At 40.3% G+C, this 24,013-nt stretch overlaps 2 protein-coding genes across 7 annotated transcripts in view; one reads left to right on the top strand and one right to left on the bottom strand.

The window, feature by feature from the left end:
• The window catches only part of LOC308184721 (uncharacterized protein), a 155,403-nt gene that overhangs the window by 99,705 nt on the left and 31,685 nt on the right, over positions 1-24,013 (top strand). The window lies entirely within an intron of this gene.
• Positions 1-24,013, bottom strand: part of LOC308184711 (chromodomain-helicase-DNA-binding protein 1-like) — a 76,846-nt gene that overhangs the window by 25,837 nt on the left and 26,996 nt on the right. For all 6 annotated transcript variants that reach the window (XM_080572046.1, XM_080572051.1, XM_080572048.1 and 3 more), the window contains 14 exons: positions 23,324-23,391; positions 17,697-17,846; positions 17,164-17,423; positions 9,832-10,057; positions 8,791-8,891; positions 8,354-8,532; positions 7,743-7,870; positions 7,454-7,670; positions 6,807-6,896; positions 5,827-6,017; positions 4,574-4,762; positions 4,242-4,404; positions 1,378-1,530; positions 999-1,070 (listed from right to left, as the gene is read on the bottom strand). In XM_080572046.1, coding sequence (XP_080428172.1) covers positions 999-1,070; positions 1,378-1,530; positions 4,242-4,404; positions 4,574-4,762; positions 5,827-6,017; positions 6,807-6,896; positions 7,454-7,670; positions 7,743-7,870; positions 8,354-8,532; positions 8,791-8,891; positions 9,832-10,057; positions 17,164-17,423; positions 17,697-17,846; positions 23,324-23,391 — 2,187 coding nt within the window. The remainder of the gene's footprint in view (positions 1-998; positions 1,071-1,377; positions 1,531-4,241; positions 4,405-4,573; positions 4,763-5,826; positions 6,018-6,806; positions 6,897-7,453; positions 7,671-7,742; positions 7,871-8,353; positions 8,533-8,790; positions 8,892-9,831; positions 10,058-17,163; positions 17,424-17,696; positions 17,847-23,323; positions 23,392-24,013) is intronic.

Here is a 24,013-nt window from a genome sequence, read left to right as displayed (position 1 = left end):
GTAATAGCCAAGAAAACTGATTAGGTAAAATGAAGTTTTATGGATTATTAGGAAAGAAATAGAGAATAAAACAGGAAACAATTCTGTTGCTGCACAAGTCTATAATTTACCTCCTTTTCTGAATACCATGTGAAGTTTGAATCCCCCTTCATCTTAAAAAAACATACAGTACAACTACAAGAATTCCAGAAAAAGGCAATGATGTCTATATAAGAAATTTACATACAGAAGTTAGTTGTTTTAACAAATATCTGAAGTTTATGTTATGAAATTAAGTCCTTCCCCCTCAACCATAACATAAATATAAGCCCAATAGCAACTGACAAATGCTATGCTTCTATTGCTGAAAAAACCCTGCCAGTGTTGAACAGAAGACCTAAGATTATCAAAGGTATGGAATGGCTTCCATAGTAGGAATGCTAAATAAACTAGGAATCTAATAGTGGTACACGATGGCTATAAATCAGTTCTTCAGTTTCTTCCAGGGCAAGGAAATAAAAAATAGAATATAAAGATAACAGAAGCCAGATTTAAAAAATATTTAAAACAATTTTTCTTCATGCAAGGATATACACAACTCAGTTCTGCCCATTCCCTAAGTACTTGTTCAATGTCAAAGGTTTATGCAAAAGTTCAGTGCTCCTGTAAAAACTGAAGGACTAAGTCCTACAAAAAAAAAAACAAAACAGGTTAAATTCTTCAGTGTTTATACAGTACTGAAAATTACTTTGATAAAAAGCACTGTCAAAAATCTAAAAAGATAACTATGCAGTTATATTAGTTAAACGTCATTTTCATAAATTCTGTTTCCTATTTAACCTCTTCTCAGAAAAAAAGAGTTGTAAATCTTGTAATATATAGGTTACCAATAACAAAATTTCAACATGATACATCCCTCACTTTTTTCTGTCTTCATTTTTTTGGTAATATTTGTTATATTTCTTGGGAAAAAAATAAAGCTGTATAGATTTAAAAACCACCACCCACTAATACCATACCTCTGATCCTTCTGCATTAAAATGATCCAGTGCTTGTTTCCTCAATTCCCCTTTTATTGATCCATCAAGTCTCTAAAGAGATCAAATATTACAGTTAAAGAGGAACTCTCATACTATATTCAAATCAGAGCAACTTGAAATCTCAATTGCCAAAACAATTAGGGGCAAGGAAAAAAGTAATGTAACATTTTACACCACCTTTCTAATTTATCAGTTTCATTTCAAAACACCATTTATCATATAGTAATTGTCAGTCGTCTTTTTCTGTACATAAAATTAAACTTTTATAAATCCTTCTACAAAAAAGGACACTTTTCCTTTTCTTAAGCTAAAGTGGCAAAGATCAAGGCTTCTTGGCTACTACCAGCAAAATTCCTACCTGAAAAGGAAACTGACGATACTTCAAATATTCTGCTAGGATGTCTAGCATCCTCACCATCTGAGAGAAAATCAGTACTCTGTTGCCACGTTCTCGTAGACGAATCAGTAGCTTGTCAAGAAGGATTAGTTTCCCACTACTTCGTATTAAATGCTACAAAGACAAGAAAAGGTGTATTGCAAAATAAGTTCACCTTAACACTAATATACACTGCAGTTGGTTAGACTTTTTTTAAGGTTTTTAAGGTTTAAGTTTTTTTAAGGTTTAAGGTTTGCTTTCTTGTCTACTGGAATGGGAAGAATGACAGAAATTTTGACATTCCTTTAAAAATATGTTTTAAAATGTGCACACAATAGTCTCCTAGAACTAAATAACACATTCAGATGACCATACTATACCACTATATACATTTACTAGTATGCAGCATTAATTGAATATGAAAGTTTAATAAGGATTTAGTCAGTCCTGATCTCGTAAAAACTCATTATAAAAGCATAGAGTACTCTAATTGAAAGCAACAGGAATACTAACTAGCATGTTTTAAAGGAAATGCATTTCTCAGCTTTGGCTAATAAAACATCATCTTAACATTTCATAAAAAAAATGTAAGCAAATAAACTGTGCTACAAGTTAGAGCAGTTGAGATATAGACTCAATTTTTTCCTACCAAATAATCATTTGGTAAGAAGTAAGATTACCTTACTAATTTAGTACTACTTACTCCTTGCTTTCCATCTTTTGAACAGAAATAAGCACTGCTATTTGACCCTCTAATTATTTTTAAACAATAACTAATCTGTCAAGTTTCTCAGGCAAGTTAAAAGTGAGAGGAATTTTGTTTGTATAGCCCAAGAAGCTTTAGATGGCTTACAGCATTATACCTTCTCAGCTCCAGTGGGAACAACTAGAAGAGAAATTCAGATGCACATTTAATTTAATGTTGAAAACATTAGGCCTCTTTAAGGTGAAGAGGCTCAGGATAGAATTATGTAGAATAAAAAAAACTGGAGTTAGGTGCTTTTATTCCTTTTGCCTGAAATGATAAGGATGTATCATTCATAATAAGAGTTAGCAAAGCTTATTCAGATGAGCCAAGGAAATCATTATTAAAAATATGCAATTATTACAAATAATGGCTGAACAGTTCTAAAGAGTTTAATTATAATTTAGGTAGTTAGAGTATGCCATGTTGTAAATTAAATACCCTTTAGCTTTGAGAAACACTTTATAATATAAAACACCTTGAAATCACAAGCTGTCACTGCACAATCTAGTAGTTTTGGGAAAGTCTTGAAATTATGAACTTCAAAGCTTACAGAAAAAAACAACTGATCATTAGAAATATTTATGTTGGTATAAACTGCTGCCAGGTGCCCACCAAGCCGTTCTCTCACTCCCCCTCCTTGGCAGGATAAGGGCAGAAAGTATGATGAAAAAAAAAAAAAAGAACAACAGAACTCATGGGTTGATATTAGGACAGGAAGATCACTCACCAGTTACCATCATGATCAAAACAGACTCAGCTTGGGGAAGATTAATTTAATTTATTGCCAATTAATAACAGTGTAGAGCAGTGAGAACTAAAAGCAAACTAAAAACAACCTTCCCCCCAATCCATCCTCTTCTACATCCTCCCCCTGAGTGGAGCAGGGAATGAGGATTGCGTTCAGTCTATAACGCTTCATCTCCGCCACTCCTTCACGGTCACTCTCTTCCCCTGCTCCAGTGTGGGGTCCCGCCTATGGGATGCAGTCCTTCACAAACTGCTCCAACGTGGGCTTCCCACAGGCTGCAGTTCTTCAAGAACTGCTCCAGCATGGGTTTTCTCCACAGTGTGCAGTCCTTCAGGAACACACTGCTCCAGTGTGGGTCCCCCATGGGCTGCAGCTTCCTTCAGGGTATATCCACCTGCTGTGGCATGGGGTCCTCCATGGACTGCATTGTGGATATGTGCTCTGACATGGTCCTCCAAGGGCTGCAGTGGGACAACCTGCTTCACCATTGTCTTCTCTGCAGGCTACCTGGAGCACCTCCCCCTTCTTCACTGACCTTGGTGTCTGCAGGATTGTTTTTCACATTTTCTCATTCGTCTCTCTCACAGCTGATGTGCAGCATTTTTTAAACTTCCTTAAATATGTTATCACAGAGGTGCAACTAGCATTGCTCATTGGCTCAGCTTTGGCCAGTGGTGGGTCTCTTTTGGAGTAAGCTGTTATCTGACCTGGGGCAGCTTCTGGTCTCTTCTCAGAGGCTGCCCCTGCAACCCCCCTGCTACCAAAACCTTGCGACATGAACTCAATACAAGTACAAAGATTGGTTAACATTTACAAAGCAAACAAGCAAACAAAAAATGCAACAAAACCCTGAAGAAAAAATAAAACAATCACAAATCATCTTTAGTAGTGATGCTTACAGGTATTTTCATTTATAACAATAAAAATCAGACTAAGCTTTGGATGTTTATTACTTTTATTTCCTTTCAGTTTGGTTGTTTGCAGGCATGCAGCGAACAGTGTTTGTTTACAAAAAAGCTTGAAGAGATTCTGCAGATCACTTTCTGCTATCACATGGACTGTTGGTGCTTTGCCAGTCATGCATTTGCACAGAGATGCTTTATTTAGTACTGATCTCTCTATTATTCAGTTCTAGCTAAGAAATAAAAAACAATTCACTTACCTGTAAAACCCAGGATGTACATTTAATAGAGAACTTGTTTATTAATATTAAATATTAACATTATATAATTCTATTAATATACTTTAATAAGAACCAATAAATTGCTAGAACACTATAAAATTACTGCATGTATATTAGAGATGGAAAACAACTTTATAAAAATAAATTAAAAAACAAGGTGGTATTACCTGTAAGGCCTCCTGTTTATTATAGAATTCATTATCATCTGGTGGTTTAATGAGGTAGCAATGGTTACAACACTTCTTGAGTTCCATCATGATGTTCAAAAAGCCTGAGGTACTGCCTTTTGAACCTTTACTCAGGGCTTTATAATTCCTGGTTAAAATCCACCTATGATATAGAATGTGTAGTGGAAGTAATTTCTAACATGTCATATTTCCATAAATGGTAAGCTCTCAAAATATCATTTCAAATTGCATCATGAGAACTATTACACTTCATTACTTTTCATACAGACATCTAATTAAAATAGTGGGATTTTAAAAGTGTCATTACTTACTTGTAATATTGCTTCTGTAATGCACTCATTTCCATCCTCAAAATTTGCTCAACCTTAGCAGGTAAAGACTTTTCTACATCTTTTTTAACTCTTCTGAGTAGAAACGGTTCAAGTTCTTTGTGAAGACTTGCATAACCAAACTCTCTCCCTTTGCCATGCTCCTCTTCAAAATCTTCCCAGGAAGAAAACCTTCAACATAAGAAAGAATAAAGGGAGAATAGTGACATAGTATGAATGACCTGAAGAAGCAACAGCCAAGAAACAGAACACATAAAACCCATAAATATACCACATGCACACAAACGCATATGGACTCATTCCCCACTCCCCTCTGTTTCATTCAATAAATTTCTGAATTTTCATCTCACAAGAAATTCTAAACATTTTGTCTGCAAATAGTAGAATGGAAGTTTCCAAACACTTTTGCAAAATGAAAGTTCAAAACAAACTACTGAATTTTAATTTCTCCAATGAAAGCTCTGCATTTTACTTTTCTGCATGGAAACCCAGGTAGAAGGTTACAGAAATTCCATTATTATATTTCTCAAGAGCAGCATGAAAAAAAAAAGTTGCATGGCTGGGGGGAGTGCAAGAGAACAGACCACTTTACATACTTTTTGCAGATTGGATGGTCTAGCTGAAATTTGATTATCCTCTGATATGTGCTAACAGACTAAGAAAATGGACTGTAAGGTTCTGAAGAAGTCAGTGTAATGCATAGCTCTGAAATTGGAGCTACAGTGATTTGTATTCACAAGATATCTGAAAGGAACGTGCTCTCATTTATTCCAGATATAAACAGAGGTCACTACAGAATAATGTCAATATAATAAACGTATTGTATGCAAACCATAAGGCTGCCTGACTGAACTACTGCATATCGGGCATCATGGTACAAACTTGTTCTCATTAATGGTACTAACACAGAAAAGAAGACATCCTCAGCCCCATTCTGTTTCCATACAGTAAGTCCATGTGGTTTTCCTTTTAGATTAAGATACGTCTTTTCAGGGACCTGACCCATATATCAATCCACCCTTTTTGTGGACTGCTAAAACAGAAAAAGCAGCAACTGCTACCAGAACGATTTATCAGAAATAGTATGAAAAAGTATGTACATCTATTTTATATAAGATATTTAAACTGTTTCACAATGCAATTCTCTACCTCTGTTGATTCTCCAATCACTAAAATATTCCACCATAAGACACTTGATAAATAAATAAAAAGAATCATGTAAAACTCTTCCTTACTTTTCTGGCATGATGAAGTGCAGCAAAGACCAAAGCTCTTTGAGGGAGTTTTGCAGAGGGGTTCCAGTAATAAGAAGACGATGATTAGACTTGAAGTCTATTAAAGTCTTGTACAGAAGGGAATCATCATTTTTTAAACGATGAGCTTCGTCAACCCCTATAAACACCCAATTCAGACCACCAAGGAATGACTTAAAGAAATTGGGGTGGGGGAAGAAGACATTAAACGAGTTAATATATTATGGAATTTCTGACATTTTGCATGAGGTTATAAATCCCATCACTTTTTTATTTTAATACCATATGGACACCTATGCATTTTTAGCATCAGTTATAGTTTTTATGTTTGCAGGATTCAACAAAAGGTTATGGAAGCATCCCAAGTTTAAAAGGAAAGAAAAAGGCTAAATAAAGTTGATCTATAAATTCTCAAATAAAATAAAAAAAATCAGAATATACTCTCTTCTTTCCAGTATGTACAAACAAATGAAGTAAAGAAGTTCCACTCATTTGGCTTTCAGTTAAAATTTTCATATGCCATTAGGATTAACAATAACTCTACGGGCTACCATCATAGAAATAGTAAGAATATACATACTACTGCACACACAAAGAAAACATGGATTTCAGAGTTGTGAATCACAGGTGTTTGGGGCTATGGGTTGGTTTGTTTTTTTTTTCAGTTCCTGGATGATAGTCTACAAAGAAGTAGAGCATTTTGAGAAGTGAAGAAATTACTACAGTAATGAGAAGCCCAAGCAAACTGATATGGAGAAAAAAAAAGGGGGGGGGGGAAGAAAGCCACACCACACATACAGAAAATCTAAATGTGTTTAAAAAAAAAAAAAGAACACTTCACTGTCATACTTCTAAAAGCAAAGTTGTCATACTCCACATCCAGAACCAAAATATGTGCAACTCAAAAACATTTGTCAAATGTAAAACTCATTTAATCACCCTGAAGAAATAAGTGTGATTACCTTATCCTTCAGCAAAATTTCATAAGTTGTTAGAAGTATATTAAATTTTAATCGTTTGGTCTGTGGATGCATCCATTCATGAGTTCTTATCTACAAAAAGAATCAAGTGAATTGTAAGCTAGAAGAAAAACAGTCTTATTGGTCAGTATGACTTTAAGAACTACAGCAATATAAATGTTAAGTGACATACAATAATCTGATCACAAAACAGGAACACAGTACTCAAGCTATTAATTTAAACTTCTGAAAAAATGACAAAATTTCCACAAAACTTTTTTTTTTTTTTTAATTTAAAAGTTACTTACATTCCTCATTTCAGAGAAGGAATTAAAATTGTGGCTGGTATACTTAAATATTTATTTTTATTTTATGGACCTAAATAATTGCATGACAAAAGACAATTTATTTTCAAATGCAAGGTTGCATTTTTAATCGTTTTTATTATTAAGCAGGAAGGGAATCTTTCACATACATTTATATCAGAACAAAATTTAAGCTTTTAATTTGCATTTTAAACACATAAAATATTTCAAATAAGTATTTGCTCATTATTAATCAAAATATTGGAGATTAGCATAAGACAGGAACATGAAATGAGTCTTGCTTTTTACCACTAAGCTTTTTCAATGATACAAAGAAATACTCACCATATTTCTGCTAGTTATATCTCCTAAGTAAACCACAGCATTCATCTGAGGAGCCCAAGTTTGAATCTCTCTTTGCCAAGATGTCAAGGTAGAAAGTGGCACGACCAGCAAAAAAGGCCCATACAGTTGATGTTCATGGAACAGGTAGTTCAGAAAAGAAATTGTTTGTATTGTTTTTCCCAGACCCATTTCATCTGCAAGAATACAACTATTCCCTCTAAAAAAAAAAAAAAGTTTTATAAATGCTTACAATTTAAAAACAGCAAAACTCATTTGAGACTATACTTACTTGCACCATGAGTGAGCAAGCCAATTCAGTCCATTTAACTGATAATCTCTTAACTCTAAACTCTCATGTCCTCCAATATAAGATGGCTGCTTCTTTAGTGCAACAAACCTTGGCCTCTGTTTAAGAATCTGTCAAAAGCAAACTGAGCATCAGTCCTGCTACTGACTGAAGTTACCAAAATGTTTTCCTATAGAAACAAATTAGCAGTAGAAATTTGTTGAGTTACCAATTCTACCGTTTATTCATCACAGACAACTAGGCCATACAACATCAACTCACTTGCAAGTTGAAAGGAGCTTGATGGCTGAACTAAATTCCACAACAGAAGTGACATTAACTCTTTCACAGAGGATACTTTTAAAAAAACTAAGAATACCAAATTCCATCTTTGAACGGTAATAAAAGAAGCAGGGAACAATATCTACAAAAAACTATTCTCAATAATGATACTTACTTCATATATAAATATAGCTATCATTACTATTCTGAACAACCTTCAAAAATATTTTATAATTAGCATCTAATCTCAGGATGCATAAAATACTTCAACTTTTTTTTTTCTTTTTTAAAATTATCACAACTGTATAAATCCATTGCAATTACACACTCACCTTGCAGTCCTTAAATGGAGTGGTCTTGGACTGATTTCTGCTAAAATACTCATCAATACATGCCTGAAATTTTTTGGCAATGAGAGCACCGTCTTCCCAGCTACATTCTGAGTAAGGCAGACCCTGCCATTTGCAATAGTAATCTGGATAACCAGCTGCTGATTTCTGATTTGAATGAGCTGCAGAAATGTATCAGAGATACCAGATCAATATTTTCCTTTTGTATTTTAAGAAAGCACTCGTTTTAAGTGATAAGACAACATGAACTAGTTTCACAGCAAAGACAGTACAATGAGTTTTCTCTTTATCAGATTTTGTTTTGCCTTAAGTTGTTAGGGATATTTATAACCTAAATTTCTTAACTATAAAGGCAACGTGAAAGCAACGAACACAGAATATTCTCAACACCGTTTTCCGTCTGCAAGTTTGTCACGTACCAATTATCCTTTCCACTACTTGATATTGTTTATGTAGATCATCTGTAAGTTCCTGCTGGCAGTTATAATATTCCACATCTTCTGGAGAAGCATTTTTCAGCCTGAAATGGAAATTTATTTACAGCATTTATTACATTATGTAGTTATAAAACTAAGAAAATGCGGCAATTCTAAAGCTCTGAATGTAAACATCATGGGAATGCTGCTTAGAGAGCTTCTTTGAAGGAACTACAACTCAATGAAATTCCTGCTATAGAAGTGTTGCATCTGGCCTGAGAAAGCTAAATTAAGAGACATTTCTATCAGCTACAGCTTGTACTAGTTATGCAGATAATTTACAATGTCTATTCTCAACAGCGAGTAGTATACTTCACGTGGTATTTTCGTGAAACAGCACTAATGATGGTTCACGGTAATAAGAATCCATCTTATGAGTATGAGATGCTAAAAATCCCACCAGCATTCACAGATTATATTAAACACACTAATAAAATTGAACACAAAAAGGTAGCACTAAAACATAAGGATTTCTTCAGTTCTTGGTTCTGAGGCTTTAAAGGAAGTTTGAGCCAAAAAAGTAAATGCTGTAAAGTTTTGAGTGCTTTAGGAATTTCAGTTCTTTTTTTCTTTACTTTTTATTTTTAATAATCTCTGCAGGAATTCCTGAAGAACTCTGATCAAAGTACAATCAATGACAAAACTAGTAAAAGGTAAGATTTAAAACAAAACCAGAAAACTCACCACTCACCTTGTTAAAACTTCATTTATAACATGCATTAAAGTCTAGGTGCAAAAGCTGCTTCCTTAAGAGGCCTGATTTTACAAAAGGTGTGAGTATACTCACTTTCTCAACCAGATTTGGAATGCTCAGAATGTTACAGGATCATAAGTATTAGGGAAGCTTCAACTTATATTTTGTCTTCCTGTTGTAAAGGCAGTTGATATGCCTTCGTAAAGAGGCAACGGAACATACATAAACACAATAAAACATCTATACTGTTACAAAACATGCAACATGGAAGTAGTTATAAAAACACTTACCATCGTTTTGTTTCCTGATACTTTTTCTTATAGTTGTCCAGTTTCTTCATTCCTTTAACATTTTGTTGCTTCAGGGTTTCCTCAGTTTCCCAAGTATTATGGATGTGTGACCAACCTTTCCATTTAATAAGATACTGAACTTCTCCTGGCTCCTTTGACTTTTCAAAACCAATATTTGGGTCACCATCTGCCTCGACTGCATAGATAGTGGTTGCAGCACCAGTGGCTGAATAAGACACCACACCATTAGGCTTGATTAAGAATGCACTGCCATAAATTAAACAGTAAAAAATTTACTGCAGAAAACAATCTGATGTTTCTACCTAAGCATGTACCTTGATTAATTTCACCTACAATACTTATGTCACTCCTCTTATTTGAATATTATGATGAAACTAAGTTAATACATGCAAAAATATTCCAAAGAATCAAAACAGAAACCAAAAAACTCTGCATCGAACCTACAGTACCTCATCTTTTCTTATTAGAATTTTCTTGTTGCCCCTAGTTTTTCTAGTGAACCCCAGGGAACGCTCCACAAGGACTGCTTGATGCCATCTTTACTATATTCTTCTCATCTCTGAGCATATAATAGATATTTAACATTCGGCTTGATCAGCCTTGCAACCTGAAAAACCTACTATTCAATTATTACTATGGAAGCTATAAAAACAATTAACTGAATTGCAGAATGGCTGAGGTTGGAAGGGGCCCTCTGGAGGTCATCTGGTCCAAGCCCCCTGCTCAAGCAGGGACACCTAGAGCAGGTTGCCCAGGACCATGTCCAAACAGCTTTTGAAGATCTCCAAGGAGGGAGACTCCACAACCTCTCTGGGCAACCTGTTCCACTGCTCCATCACCCACACAGTAAAAAGAAAAAGAAAAAAGTGTTTCCTGATGTTGAGACGGATCCTCCTGTGTTTCCATTTGTGCCCATTGCCTCTTGTCCTGTCACTGGGCACCACTGAAAAGAGCCTGGATCCATCCTCTTTGCATCCTCCCTTCAGGTATTTATAGACATTGATGAGATACCCCTGGGCCTTCTCTTCTCCAGGCTAAACAGTCCCAGCTCTCTCAGCCTCTCCTCATAGGAGAGATGTTCCAGTCCCTTAATCATTTTTGTGGCCCCTTTGTTGGACTCTCTCCAGTAGATCCAGGTCTCTCTTGTACTGGGGAGCCCAGAGCTGGACACAGAACTCCAGGTGTGGCCTCACCAATGCTGAGTAGAGGGGATGGATCACCTCCCTCCACCTGCTGGCAATACCTTGCCTAACGCAGCCCAGGATATCATTAGCCTTCTTTGCTGCAAGGACACATTGCTGGCTCATGCTCGACTTGGTGACCCCCAGGACCCCCATAGACTTTTCTGCAAGGTTGCTTTACAGCTGGGTGGCCCCCAGCATGTACCAGTGCCTGGGGTTGTTCCTTTCCAGGTGCAGGACTTTGTACTTCCCCTTGTTGAACTGCATGAGGTTCCTCTCTGCCCATTTCTCCAGTCTGTCCAGGTCCTTCTGGATGGCAGCAAGACCCTCTGGTGTATCCGCCACGCCCCTCTGTTTTGTGTCATCTGCAAACTTGCTGAGGGTACGCTCTGCCCCATCATCCAGATCATTAATGAAAACGTTGAACAGGACTGAGTCCAGTACTGACCCCTGCAGTATGCCCCTAGTTACTACTGGCCTCCAACTAGACTTTGTGCCGCTGACCACCACCCTCTGGGCCCAGCCATTCAGACAGTTTTCAAACCACCTCGCTGTTTGCCCATCCAGCAACGGCCACTTTAACAGCTTGTCTATGGGGATCTTATGGGAGACAGTGTCAAAGGCCTTACTGAAGTCCAGGTAGACTATATCCACTGCTCTCCCCTCATCCATCAGGCTGGTCATATCATTATAGAAGCTTATCAGGTTGGTCAAGCATGACTTCCCCTTGGTGAATCCATGCTGGCTCCTCCCGATGGTTTTCTTGTCCTTCATGTACCTGGAAATGGTTTCCAGGATTAGCTGCTCCATTACCTTCCCAGGCATCGAGGTGGGGCTGACTGGCCTGTAGTTCCCAGGGTCCTCCTTCTTGCCCTTTTTGAAGATAAGAGTGACATTTGCTTTCCTCTAGTCTTCAGGCACTTCTCCCAGTCACCGTGATCAAGCAAAGATTATCAAGAGTGGCCTTGCGAGGACATCTGCCAGCTCCCTCAGTACTTGTGGGTACATCCCATCAGGGCCCATGAATTATGAATGTCCAGTTTGCTTAAGTATTCCTTGACCTGATCATCTCCCACCATGGGTCCATCTTCCTTCCTCCAGCCTTTCCCCCAGCCCCAGGTCTCTGGGACCTGGGATTCCTGAGGGCCAGTCTTGATGGTAAAGACCGAGGCAAAGAAGGCATTCAGTACCTCGGCCTTTTCCCTGTCCCGTGTAACCAGGTTCCCCATCTTGTTCAGCAATGGGCACACATTTTCCCTAGCCTTCCTTTTGTCACTAATGTACTTACAGAAGCCCTTCTTATTGTCCTTGACATCTATGGCCCGATTCAATTCCATCTGGGCTTTGGCGTTCCTAACCTCATCCCTGGATGCTCAGACAATGTTTCTGCATTCTTCCCAGGTTACCCATCCTTGCTTCCACTTTCTGTATGCTTCCTTTTTATGTTTTAGTTTGGCCAGGAGCTCCTCGATCTTTCATTCTGGCCTCCCAACATTTTTGTCTGATTTCTTGCTCATTGGGATGTACTGATCTTGTGTTATGTCTTCCTAACCTCTTTTTACATTTTCCCCCCTGCATTTGGAATTTTATGTGGAGTAAATTTTAATTACATTCAGTCTGTATTACTGCTGCTAGTATGCTTCATCTGTAAACAAGCTCATTTCTGTGAGAAGAGCCAAGAAAGGAAGTGGACCCAACCAGATGCAGGGTCTAGATCTAGCAACAGAGAGTGACAATAACAAAGAACAGCACAAACAGTAACAACATCTAAGCATACAGAATATAAGAAGCCTTGTCCAAAAGGCTTTTAACACAGCAGTGATACTTTGCATTTGAGTAAGGGGCTGGAGTAAAGATACAGTGGCATTTAGGACAGTATGGGAGAAGGAAGGTGAGAGGGAAGAGAGTGCAAGCTCTGTGGCATATCGGAAACTCTAGAAATTAGGTACATCCCATGAAGAAAGGCAGTTTTGAAGTGTGAGGGCGGCCAAATTTTCTATGATTTGAACCCTAATTTTCAGACTAAAAAACACTTAAGTAGGATACTGCATCCTATCAGCTACTGAAAATGAGACCCCTATCATAATTCATAAAATTTTAGAAATTCATATCCAAGCACATTACTGAAATCGTAGATGCACTTTGTAGCCATTCCACCATCCATTGTATTGTATTGAGACTAATTATACAGAAATACCTGAAATCACCATCTCAGTGCTTCAGCCTTCCCAATACCATCCTTTAGGGTTCAGCCTACTGGTTAGATGCCCTATCCAGTCTACTTTCTCTGCCTCAGTATAAACAGTTTATACCTATCATGTAATCAATAAACTGTACAAATAGTAGTTTAACAGCATGGTATGCAGTTGTGTAATATAGAGCTATTTTCCACATATTTTTTTTCTTTTTGCATTAGTTATGTAAGTTCTTCTATGTTTTATTTTATAAAGCTTACAAAAGAAACATACACATATGAGTATGAAAAACAAGATGACTCCCTGGTATTTTTAAACTTATTGTTTACAAACATCGCAGGTGACCTACAGCTGAGAACAACTGACATTTACATTGCACAATGTACTCCACCATCTTCCTGGAGCCTGGATCAGGGATATCACCAGGATACTCCCCAACCTGCTGCACTCCACAGACTACTACCCACTACTGATTTTTCAGATAGGTGGGGAGGAAGCTGCATCCTGTAGTCTGAGGGGAATGAAGAAAGATTTCAAGGCCTTGGGACAGTTGGTGAAAGAGTCTGGGGCGCAAGTCATTTTCTCTTCCCTCCTTCTGTTCTGGGGTGATGACGTGAGACGGAATAGAAGGATTTGGTCCATAAATGATTGGCTATATGACTGGTGCTACAGGCAGGGCTTTGGGTTCTTTGATAATGGCTGGTTTTATAAGACACCAGGCCTGACAGTAATACGTGGGAAAGGTTTATCTCACGGGCAAAAGGGTTCTGGGACAGGAATTAGCAGGGCTCATTTGGAAAGCTTTAAACTAGATCTGAAGGGGGATGGGGTTGTAGCTGGGCTTGCAAAGGTGGGGCAGCACTCTAACAGTGAGGAAGACTGGGAGGCCTCCCACCCCCCTAGGGTGAAATTGGCGTGCTCAGCTCGCTCCCTGAAGTGCCTGTACACCAATGCACGCAGCATGGGGAATAAGTAGGAGGAATTAGAAATCCATGTTCAGTCAGGAGACTATGATCTCTGATCTCATGGCAATTACAGAGACATGGTGGGACAGCTCACATGACTGGAATGTGGTCATGGATGGGTATGTCCTGCTCAGGAAAGACAGGCCAGCAAGGCGAGGTGGCGGAGTTGCTCTTTACATGAGAGAGCAACTACATTGTATTGAGTACTGTTCAGGGGCGGATGAGGAGCGAGTTGAGAGTCTGTGGGTGAGAATTAAGGGGCAGGCTGGCATGGGGGATACTGTTGTGGGTGTCTATTACAAGCCACCAGATCACAATGAGGAAGTTGACGAGGCCGGATGAGGAGCGAGTTGAGAGTCTGTGGGTGAGAATTAAGGGGCAGGCTGGCATGGGGGATACTGTTGTGGGTGTCTATTACAAGCCACCAGATCACAATGAGGAAGTTGACGAGGCCTTCTACAGGCAGCTGATAGCAGCCTCGAGAACACAGGCCCTGGTTATTGTGGGGGATTTCAACTACCCTGACATTTTCTGGAAGGCCTACTCAGCCAGCCATCCGCAGTCCAGGAGGTTCCTTCAGTATATTGATAATAACTTCCTGATGCAAATGGTGGATGTGCCAACTAGGAGAGGAGCGCTGCTGGATCTTGTCCTCACTAACAAGGAGGGGCTGGTTGAAGCAGTGAAGGCTGAAGGCAGACTTGGTTGCAGCGACCATGAGATGGTGGAGTTTAGGATCTCATGTGGCAGGAACAGAATATCGAGCAGAATTGCAAGCCTGGACTTCAGTACAGTCGGCTTTGGCCTTTTCAAGCATTTGCTAGGGGAAATCCCATGGGACAAGGTACTTGAAGGAAAAGGGGCCCAAGATAGCTGGTTAGCTTTCAATGACTGCTTCTTCTGAGCTCAAGAACAGAGCATCCCAACAGGTAGGAAGTCAAGAAAGAGAGCCAGGAGACCTGCATGGTTAAACAGGGAAGTGCTGGGCAAACTCAAGTGGAAGAGGAGAGTCTACAGATCATGGAAGGAGGGACTGGCCACTTGGGAGGAATATAAGGCTGTTGTCAGAAGATGTAGGGAGGCAACTAGGAAAGCTAAGGCCTCCCTAGAATTAAACCTTGCAAGAGGGGTGAAGGACAACAGAAAGGGCTTCTTCAAATACACTGTGGATAAAACTAACACTAGAGGCAATGTAGGCCCACTGATGAATGAGGTGGGTGCCCTGGTGACAGAAGATAAAGAGAAAGCGGAGTTACCGAATGCCTTCTTTGCCTCTGTCTATAATGCCGGAGGCTGTCCTGAGGAACCCCATACACCTGAGACCCCACAGGAAGTCGGAATAAAGGAGGAATTTGCCTTGGTTGATGAGGGCTGGGTTAAGGACCGATCAAGCAAGCTGGACATCCATAAGTCCATGGGTCCTGATGAGATGTACCCGCAGGTGCTGAGGGAGCTGGCAGAAGTCATTGCTAGGCCACTCTCCATCATCTTTGGTAAGTCGTGGGGAATGGGAGAGGTGCCTGAGGACTGTAGGAAAGCAAATGTCACTCCGGTCTTCAAAAAGGGCAAGAAGGAGGACCCGGGTAACTATAGACCGGTCAGCCTAACCTCCATCCCTGGTAAGGTGATGGAACAACTAATCCTTGGCATTGTCTCTAGTCGTATTAAGGATAAAAGGGTCATTAGGGGCAGTCAACATGGCTTCACCAAGGGGAAGTCGTGCTTGACCAACCTGATAGCCTTTTATGAGGATATAACCAGGTGGACAGATGATGGAAAGGCAGTGCACGTGGTCTATCTTGATTTCAGTAAAGCCTTTGACACTGCCTCCCACAGCATCCTCGCAGCTAAACTGAGGAAGTGTGGTCTGGACGATCGGGTAGTGAGGTGGACTGTGAACTGGCTGAAGGGAAGAAGCCAGAGGGTTGTGGTCAATGGGACGGAGTCGAGTTGGAGGCCTGTATCTAGTGGAGTCCCTCAAGGGTCGGTACTGGGACCAGCATTGTTCAATATATTCATCAATGACTTGGATGAGGGAATAGAGTGCTGTCAGCAAGTTTGCTGATGACACTAAACTGGGAAGAGTGGCTGACATGCCGGAAGGCTGTGCTGCTAGCCAGTGGGACCTAGACAGGCTGGAGAATTGGGCGGGGAAAAATTTAATGAAATATAACAAGGGCAAGTGTAGAGTCCTGCATCTGGGCAAGAACAACCCTAGACACCGGTATAAGTTGGGGACTGCCCTGCTGGAGAGCAGTGAAGGAGAAAGGGACCTGGGGGTCGTGATGGACAGCCGGATGACCATGAGCCAGCACTGTGCCCTTGTGGCCAAGAAGGCCAATGGCATCCTGGGGTGTATCAGGAGGGGTGTGGTTAGTAGGTCAAGAGAGGTTCTCCCCCCCTTCTACTCTGCCCTGGTGAGACCGCATCTGGAATACTGTGTCCAGTTCTGGGCCCCTCAGTTCAAGAAGGACAGGGAACTGCTTGAGAGAGTCCATCTCAGAGCCACAAGGATGATTAAGGGAGTGGAGCATCTCCCTTATGAGGAAAGGCTGAGGGAGATGGGTCTCTTTAGCTTGGAGAAGAGGAGACTGAGGGGTGACCTTATTAACGTTTATAAATATGTAAAGGGTGAGTGTCAGGAGGATGGAGCCAGGCTCTTCTCGGTGACATCTAATGATAGGACAAGGGGCAATGGGTGCAAGCTGGAACATAGGAGGTTCCGCTTAAATATGAGACAAAACTTTTTTACGGTGAGGGTGACAGAACACTGAAACAGGCTGCCCAGGGGGGTTGTGGAGTCTCCTTCTCTGGAGACATTCAAAACCTGCCTGGACGCGTTCCTGTGTGACATGATTTAGGTGTTCCTGCTCTGGCAGGGGGATTGGACTAGATGATCTTTCAAGGTCCCTTCCAATCCCTAACATTCTGTGATTCTGTGATCTTAAGAACACTGATTAAAAAAAATACCTCCTTTTCGGCCAATTCGACTATCCATAAACTTCTCTATAGTTTCAAATTCATCTTCTTCAGGCTGCGGGACATCTTCTCCACAAACTTCCAGCAAGTCATCAGAATCTGTCTTAGCTTCTTCAGCTTCTTTGTAACTAACATTGACTGTTGCCTGGCGACGAGATCCTCTCTTGTCATAATCGTCATCATCATCATCTGATGAATCAAGCTGCCTCTTTTTCTGTCCTGCAATCTTTTTGCCACTTTTTGGCTTAATTCTTGAAAACAATAAAATAGAACAGCGGGGTTTCAACATGTACAACCACAAGCCTTCTGTATTTGTTTCTAAATACATATATTTTATGACTGCTCAGTTACACCACTTTCAGATACAGTACAGAGGCATTCAACACAAAACACTGGTATGATAACATCTTTTCTAGCTTAGTCTTCAGTTTCTGTAAAATGTATTAATGTTTTCATTTGCCTGTACAATACTCAATTTCTAATTTGAAATAGTACTAGAGTATCCAAACTGTGAGACTTCTTACCTCCTTGGAGGTTTCCGGCTTTTGACCTTGTTTTTTGGCTCATAGTCAGATTCACTCTCTTCACAACTGCTTTTCTCTCTGTCTTCCTCTGATTCAGAATCAGAACCAGTTCCCGATACTGACCCTGACCCAGACATTTGCCAGTCTTCACTGTACATATTGAAAGACAAAACAGTAACTCACATTAGTTTTGTTTTCTTTTATAATCAGGTATTCACCACGGGTTTGCTGCTTTAATTTCAACATTCTCCATAGAAATAAAAATGTTACAATCATTATTTCAGCAGAAAGAACAGAAAATTATCATGAATGGATAACAGATGGGTAAAAATGCATAAAGTCTTCAAAGGGAATTGAATTGTTTTCTATTATCAAGATGTAAATTAAAAAAAAATCTGGATTTCTGTATAAATTACAGCTTTAAGAAATGAATTAACTTGACATAAAAAAAGCACTTAAGACTTTAGCTGAAAAGATACATGTTTACTGGAACTTACCTATGCTCAAATCATAAACCCCCTTAAAATTATATTTTGTAGAGTCCAAAATTCTCTGATAATTATGTTTATTGTGCCTCATGTGAGAAATCAGCAACTTTGGCACAGGAACCAAAAATAATGCAGAATCAGATATGAGAAACACACAGAAAGACTTGAACCAAGGCAATCTGAAAGGCACTGGCTCCCAAAAGCCTTCACTGAGCTCCCAGATCAGTACTTCACACCCATACAAGATATGAGTAAGCCACTTGTGACTTCCAGTGGCAGTATCTCTGTGCTGCTGCTTAGCTGAGATGATCCATTTGCAACAAGAAAGAAGCACCCACTGATCAACAGTATCTTACCTCAGATTCCTGAAACACCTAAAAGACAATGCAGTCGTTGGTCATAGCCAACACAGGTTTATGAGGGAGAAGTCCTGCTTAACTAACTTAATTTCCTTTTATGACAAGGTTACCCATCTAGTTGACCAAAGGAAGCCAGTAGATGTAATCTTTTTGGATTTCAGCAAAACTTTCAATACTGTGTCTCACAGTATCCTTCTGGACAAAATGTCCAACATACAGCTAGATAAATACGTAATACGATGGGTGAACAATTGGCTGACGGGTCAGGCTCAAAGGTTTATAGTAAATGGGATTACATCAGGCTGGTGGCCAGTCACTAGTGGGGTTCCGCAGGACTCCATTTTAGGGCCAGTTCTCTTCAATGTTTTTATAAATGACCTGGACGCAGGACTCAAATGTATACTAAATAAGTTTGCGGATGATACTAAATCGGGAGGGGCTGTTGACTCCCTTGAGGGTAGAGAGGCCTTGTATAGAGATCTTGACAAATTAGAGGGCTGAGAAATTTCGTATGAAATTCAACAAGAGCAAGTGCTGAATTCTGCACCTGGGACAGGGCAACCCTTGATATATGCACAGATTGCGGGATGAAAGGCGGGAGAGCAGCCCCGCAGAAAGAGATCCAGAGGTTCTGGTTGATAGCAAGTTGAATATGAGTCAGCAGTGTGCTCTGGCAGCCAAAAGGGCCAATCATATCCCGGGGTGCATCAAGCACGGCAGAGCTAGCCATTTGGAGGAAGTGATTGTCCCATTCTACTCTGTACTGATACGGCCTCACCTTGAGTACCATGTGCAGTTTTGGGCAGCACAATAAAAGAAAGATATGAAACTATTAGAGAGCATCCAAAGGAGGGCTACAAAGATGGTAAAGGGTCTAGAGGACAGGACGTATGAGGAGCAACTGAGGTCACTTGGTTTGTTCAGCCTAGAGAAGAGGAGACTGAAGGGTGACCTCATCACAGTCTACAGCCTCCTCACAAGGCAGAGCAGAGGGAGGCACTGATCTCTTCTCTCTGGTGAACACTGATAAGACGCAAGGGAGCGTACCTATGCAAGGGAGCATAAAGCTGCATCGGGGAGGTTCAGGTTGGATATTAGGAAATGGTTCTTCACTGAGAGGGTGGCTGGGCACTGGAATGGGTGCCCCAGGGAAGTAGTCATGGCACCAAGCCTGCTAGAGTTCAAGAAGCATTTGGACAACACTGTCAGATGTGTGGTTTGATTTCTGGATAGTCTTGTGTGGAGCCAGGAGTTGGACTCGATGATCCTTGTGGGTCCCTTCCAACTCGGGCTATTCTATGACTCCAAGTTTACAAAAGCATATTTAATATTAATAGCTTGGGGAAGGGAGAGTCTGGCATGCATTCTTGAAAGGTTGCTAAATCTTTATACTACCATCTATTATCAGGTTTAGGGGTCTTTGACCAAGATGCTGTATGGGGTTTACATGGCAAGGGTTTGGTAGCAGGGGGGCTGCAGGGGTGGCCTCTGTGAGAAGAATCCAGAAGCTGCCCCATGTTAGGTAAGAGACAATTTCAGCCACCAGAAAAAGGGACCTGCTGCTGGCCAGAGCTGAGCCAATGAGCAACACTGGTTGTGCTTCTGTGAGAGCATAATTTTAAAAAGGGAAAAACAAACAAACAACAAAAAAAAAACTGCTGTGCAACAGCAGCTGGGAGAGAGGAGTAAGAAACAACCCTGCAGACACCAAGGTCAGTGAAGAAGGAGGGGGAGGAGGTGCTCCAGGCACCAGAGCAGAGGTTCCCCTGCGGCCTGTGGTAAGGACCATGGTGGAGCAGGCTGTCCCTCTGCAGCCCATGGTGTACAATGGTGGAGCAGATTTCCACTCTGCAGCCTGTGGAGGAGCCCACAGTGGAGCAGGTGTATCTGGCCTGGAGGAGGCTGCAGCCCATGGAAAGCCTATGCAGGAGCAGACTCCAGGCCAGAGCTACCGCCCATGGGGGACCCAGGTTGGAGCAGTTTGCTCCTGAGAGATGGACCCCATGGTATAGACCCATACTGGAGCAGTTCTTGAAGAGCTGCTGCCTCTGGGAAGCCCATGCAGGATCAGTTCGGGAAGGATGGCATCCCATGGGAGGGACCCCACATTGGAGACACAGGAAGAGAGTGACTGTGAAAGTGAGGCAGAGATGAAGCATTATGGACTGACTGCAACCCCCATTCCCTGTTCCCCTGTGCAGCTCAGGGGGAGGACATAGAACAAGGTGGATGGGGAGGGGGAAAGGTGTTTTCATTTTGCTTTTAGTTTCTCAGTGTTCTAGTCTGCTAGTGATAGGCAATAAATTATATTAATCTCCCTATGCTGAGTCTGTTTTGCCCGTGACGGTAATTGGCGAGCAATCTCCCTGTCCTTATCTCAACCCTTGAGCCATTTCCATCATACTTTCTCCTCCTTTCCCTTTGAGAGGGAGGAGTGAGAAAACGGTTGTGGGGGAGTTCAGCTGTCCAGCAGGGTAAAACCACCACAGATGCTCAAACAGTACTGAAGTCCTTCAAGAACTAGAATATTACTCAAAGGCCTCTTCATTAAATTTACAATCACAAAGCCTAAGATTCAGTACTTCAACCCTTCTTTCACTTGAATATGCACTGGTTCTAGAAATTACATTTTTATTGTGGTCAATACATATGTGTATCTTGGAAATGCTATAAAATCATCCATCTCCTTGAAATATTTTTTCCGTAAGCAGTAAATTAAGAAACATGCAAACAACATCCCTCCAAAGCAAAACAAAAATACAAGAACCAAACCAAACAACCCCCCCAACCTCATGCAGCTACACAATCTGTATTTATTTGGAGAATCTCCATCCTTTACTGGATGCAGGGGAAAACATGACTACAAAGGATAAGGAAAAGGCTGAGCTTCTTTACATCTGTCTTTACTAGTCTGACCACTTATCCCCAGGGTACTCAGCCTCCTGACCTGGAAGTCTGGGACAGGGAGCAGAAGAAACCCCCCACAACTCAGGTGGAAACAGTTAGAGACCTGCTGCTCCACCTGGACTGTCACAAGTCCATGGGGCCAGATGGGATCCACCTGAGGGTGCTGAGGGAGCTGGCAGATATGATTGCTGGGCCGCTTTCCATCATCTATCAGGAGTCGTGGTCATCCAGAGAGGTCCCAGATGACTGGAGACTTACTACTGTGACACCCATCTATAAGAACGGTCCATAAGGAGGACCCAGGGAACTACAGGCCTGTCAGCCTGACCTCGGTGCCAGGAAAGGTGATGAAGCAGGTCATCTTGAATGAAAACACACAGCATCTGCGGGACAATGGGGGAATCAGGCCCAGTCAGCATGGGTTCATGAAAGGCAGGACTTTCCTGACCAACCTCATCTCCTTCTATGACCAAGTGACCCGCCTGGTGGATGAGGGAAAGGTTGCTGACATGAGACAATGAGAAGAACTCATTGAGAGCAGCCCTACAGAGAAGGAATTGGGGGTTCTGGTGGACAAAATCTTGACATGAGCCAGCAGTGCACGCTTGCAGCCCAGAAGGCCAACTGCATCCTGGACTGCATCAGCAGAGGAGTGGCCAGCAGGTCGAGGGAGGTGATTGTCCCTCTCTACTCTGCCTTTTTGAGACCTCAAAACAAAAACAAAAGGTCCTAGAACACAAGTCCTAAGAGGAGCAGCTGAGGGAACTGGGGTTGTTTAGTCTGGGGAAGAGGAGGCTCAGGGGAGACCTTATTGCTCTCTACAACTACCTGAAAGGCGGTTGTGGGGAGCTGGGGGTCGGCCTCTTCTCTCAGACAACCAGCAATGGGACTAGAGGGAATGGCCTCAAGTTGTGCCAGGGGAGGTTCAAGTTACTGTACTAAGTTATATAGAGAAATCTGATCTGCATGTCATAAAACTGCAAACATACTTGTTCAAAACAGTTGGAAATGAAAATTGAAGCACTGGATATATGAGATTATTTGGTTACTAGTTTCTAAACTTAATATATATTTCCTATAACAGAGTATGTTTTTAGGTGTAATCACATTCTTAAGTAACAGTGAACTATAAAAACCAATTCATCACTATAGAAGTACCATCTTGCATAGCAAGCTTTTTTTATTTTTATTTTTTCAACTATCATTTCTTGAAGACATCATATTGACAACCCTGAATATTGAGATGATTCATTAACTGAAGAAGAAGAGAGAATGATTCAATTTCTATATACTGTTCATTAACAGACACACCCACCCTTCCAAGGTCATTAAGTTTATTCTCCTCTCATTGTGGCAATGAGAAGGTATAATCTTTTTCATAAACTTTTTGATTTACAGCTTAAAACCATCTCAATTTCAATTAAAGTGTCTTGGGTAGTCAATAAAGCTAATTACTGTCAAACCTGTAGTAATTTTTGGAACTTTTGTTTCTGAAGTGTTTAAAAACTTTGCATGGACTATGGAATTACAACAAATTTTATCTTAGACAACCTACTTAAGCAATTTCGCATTTCTTCAATAATTTTTAAAGGCTTCAGCTCAAAAATATGCCACAAATATGACTATTTTAAAAATAAAAATTGCTGGTGAATATTCTTTAACAACGCTTTAGGTAATACAGTCTCTTTTGCTCAGAAATGAATAATGATATATATATGTTCCTTTGAGAGTATTTATTTTAAAATATTCTAAAACATCACTCAAAATCAAGAAGCACAAGATTATTTATTTCAAGTGCAGAGAAGTGGTCTGGGTAATTACAAGCATATGTTGCCATAACAAAAAATGATGATATTTATGAAAAATAACTTACTCTCTATGTCTTTTCTTTTTGGTTTCACTAGATGAGTCATCTGCAGAATCTTCACTGCTCGATAAATCCTGCAGATGAAATAAAGAACATATATGATTCATTATCACAAAAAGAATGAAGTGTTTTTACTATTAAAAAGATAATTCAGCTCCTACTTTCAAACTGAAATCATATTTTTCATATCTTATCTTCTTCACCCCCCCCAGTATACTCACTGATATTGAGTAAGATTGGGATTACTATTGATTCTGTATTTCTCCATCTGTGAATATACTAGAACTCAAGAAGATACCACAAAAAACAGTCTTAAAAAATAATCATTGTGCCTACGTATAGTCTATGTTTAAACTGCTGGAAGTTAATAAATCAAGATTTAAGTTCTATCAAAAGCCTCAATAAAATTTCCTGCCCTTTGAGAGTTCTCTCACCTTTAAACATGAATAAGAAATTTTTCAGAACTAGGTATGTTTCTTCTCTTCCTACTCCTAAACCAAAAAAAAACCTTAAAATTTTCTTTAAAATTATCTTTAAAAAATCCTAAAACCAATCTAATGGGGAATAAGTTTACATCATTTTTACAATGAAAAAGAATTTTCAGGAAGAGTATTTAGCAACAGCTCAACAGCTGTAAATTAACATTTTAACTCTATATGATTAACTCCTTTGTTTAGTTTTAATGATGAGCAGCTA

The sequence above is a fragment of the Anser brachyrhynchus genome, assembly GCF_964034855.1.
Source record: "Anser brachyrhynchus genome assembly, chromosome: W".
Taxonomy (NCBI): domain Eukaryota; kingdom Metazoa; phylum Chordata; class Aves; order Anseriformes; family Anatidae; genus Anser; species Anser brachyrhynchus.
This window is presented reverse-complemented; position numbering and strand designations above follow the sequence as displayed.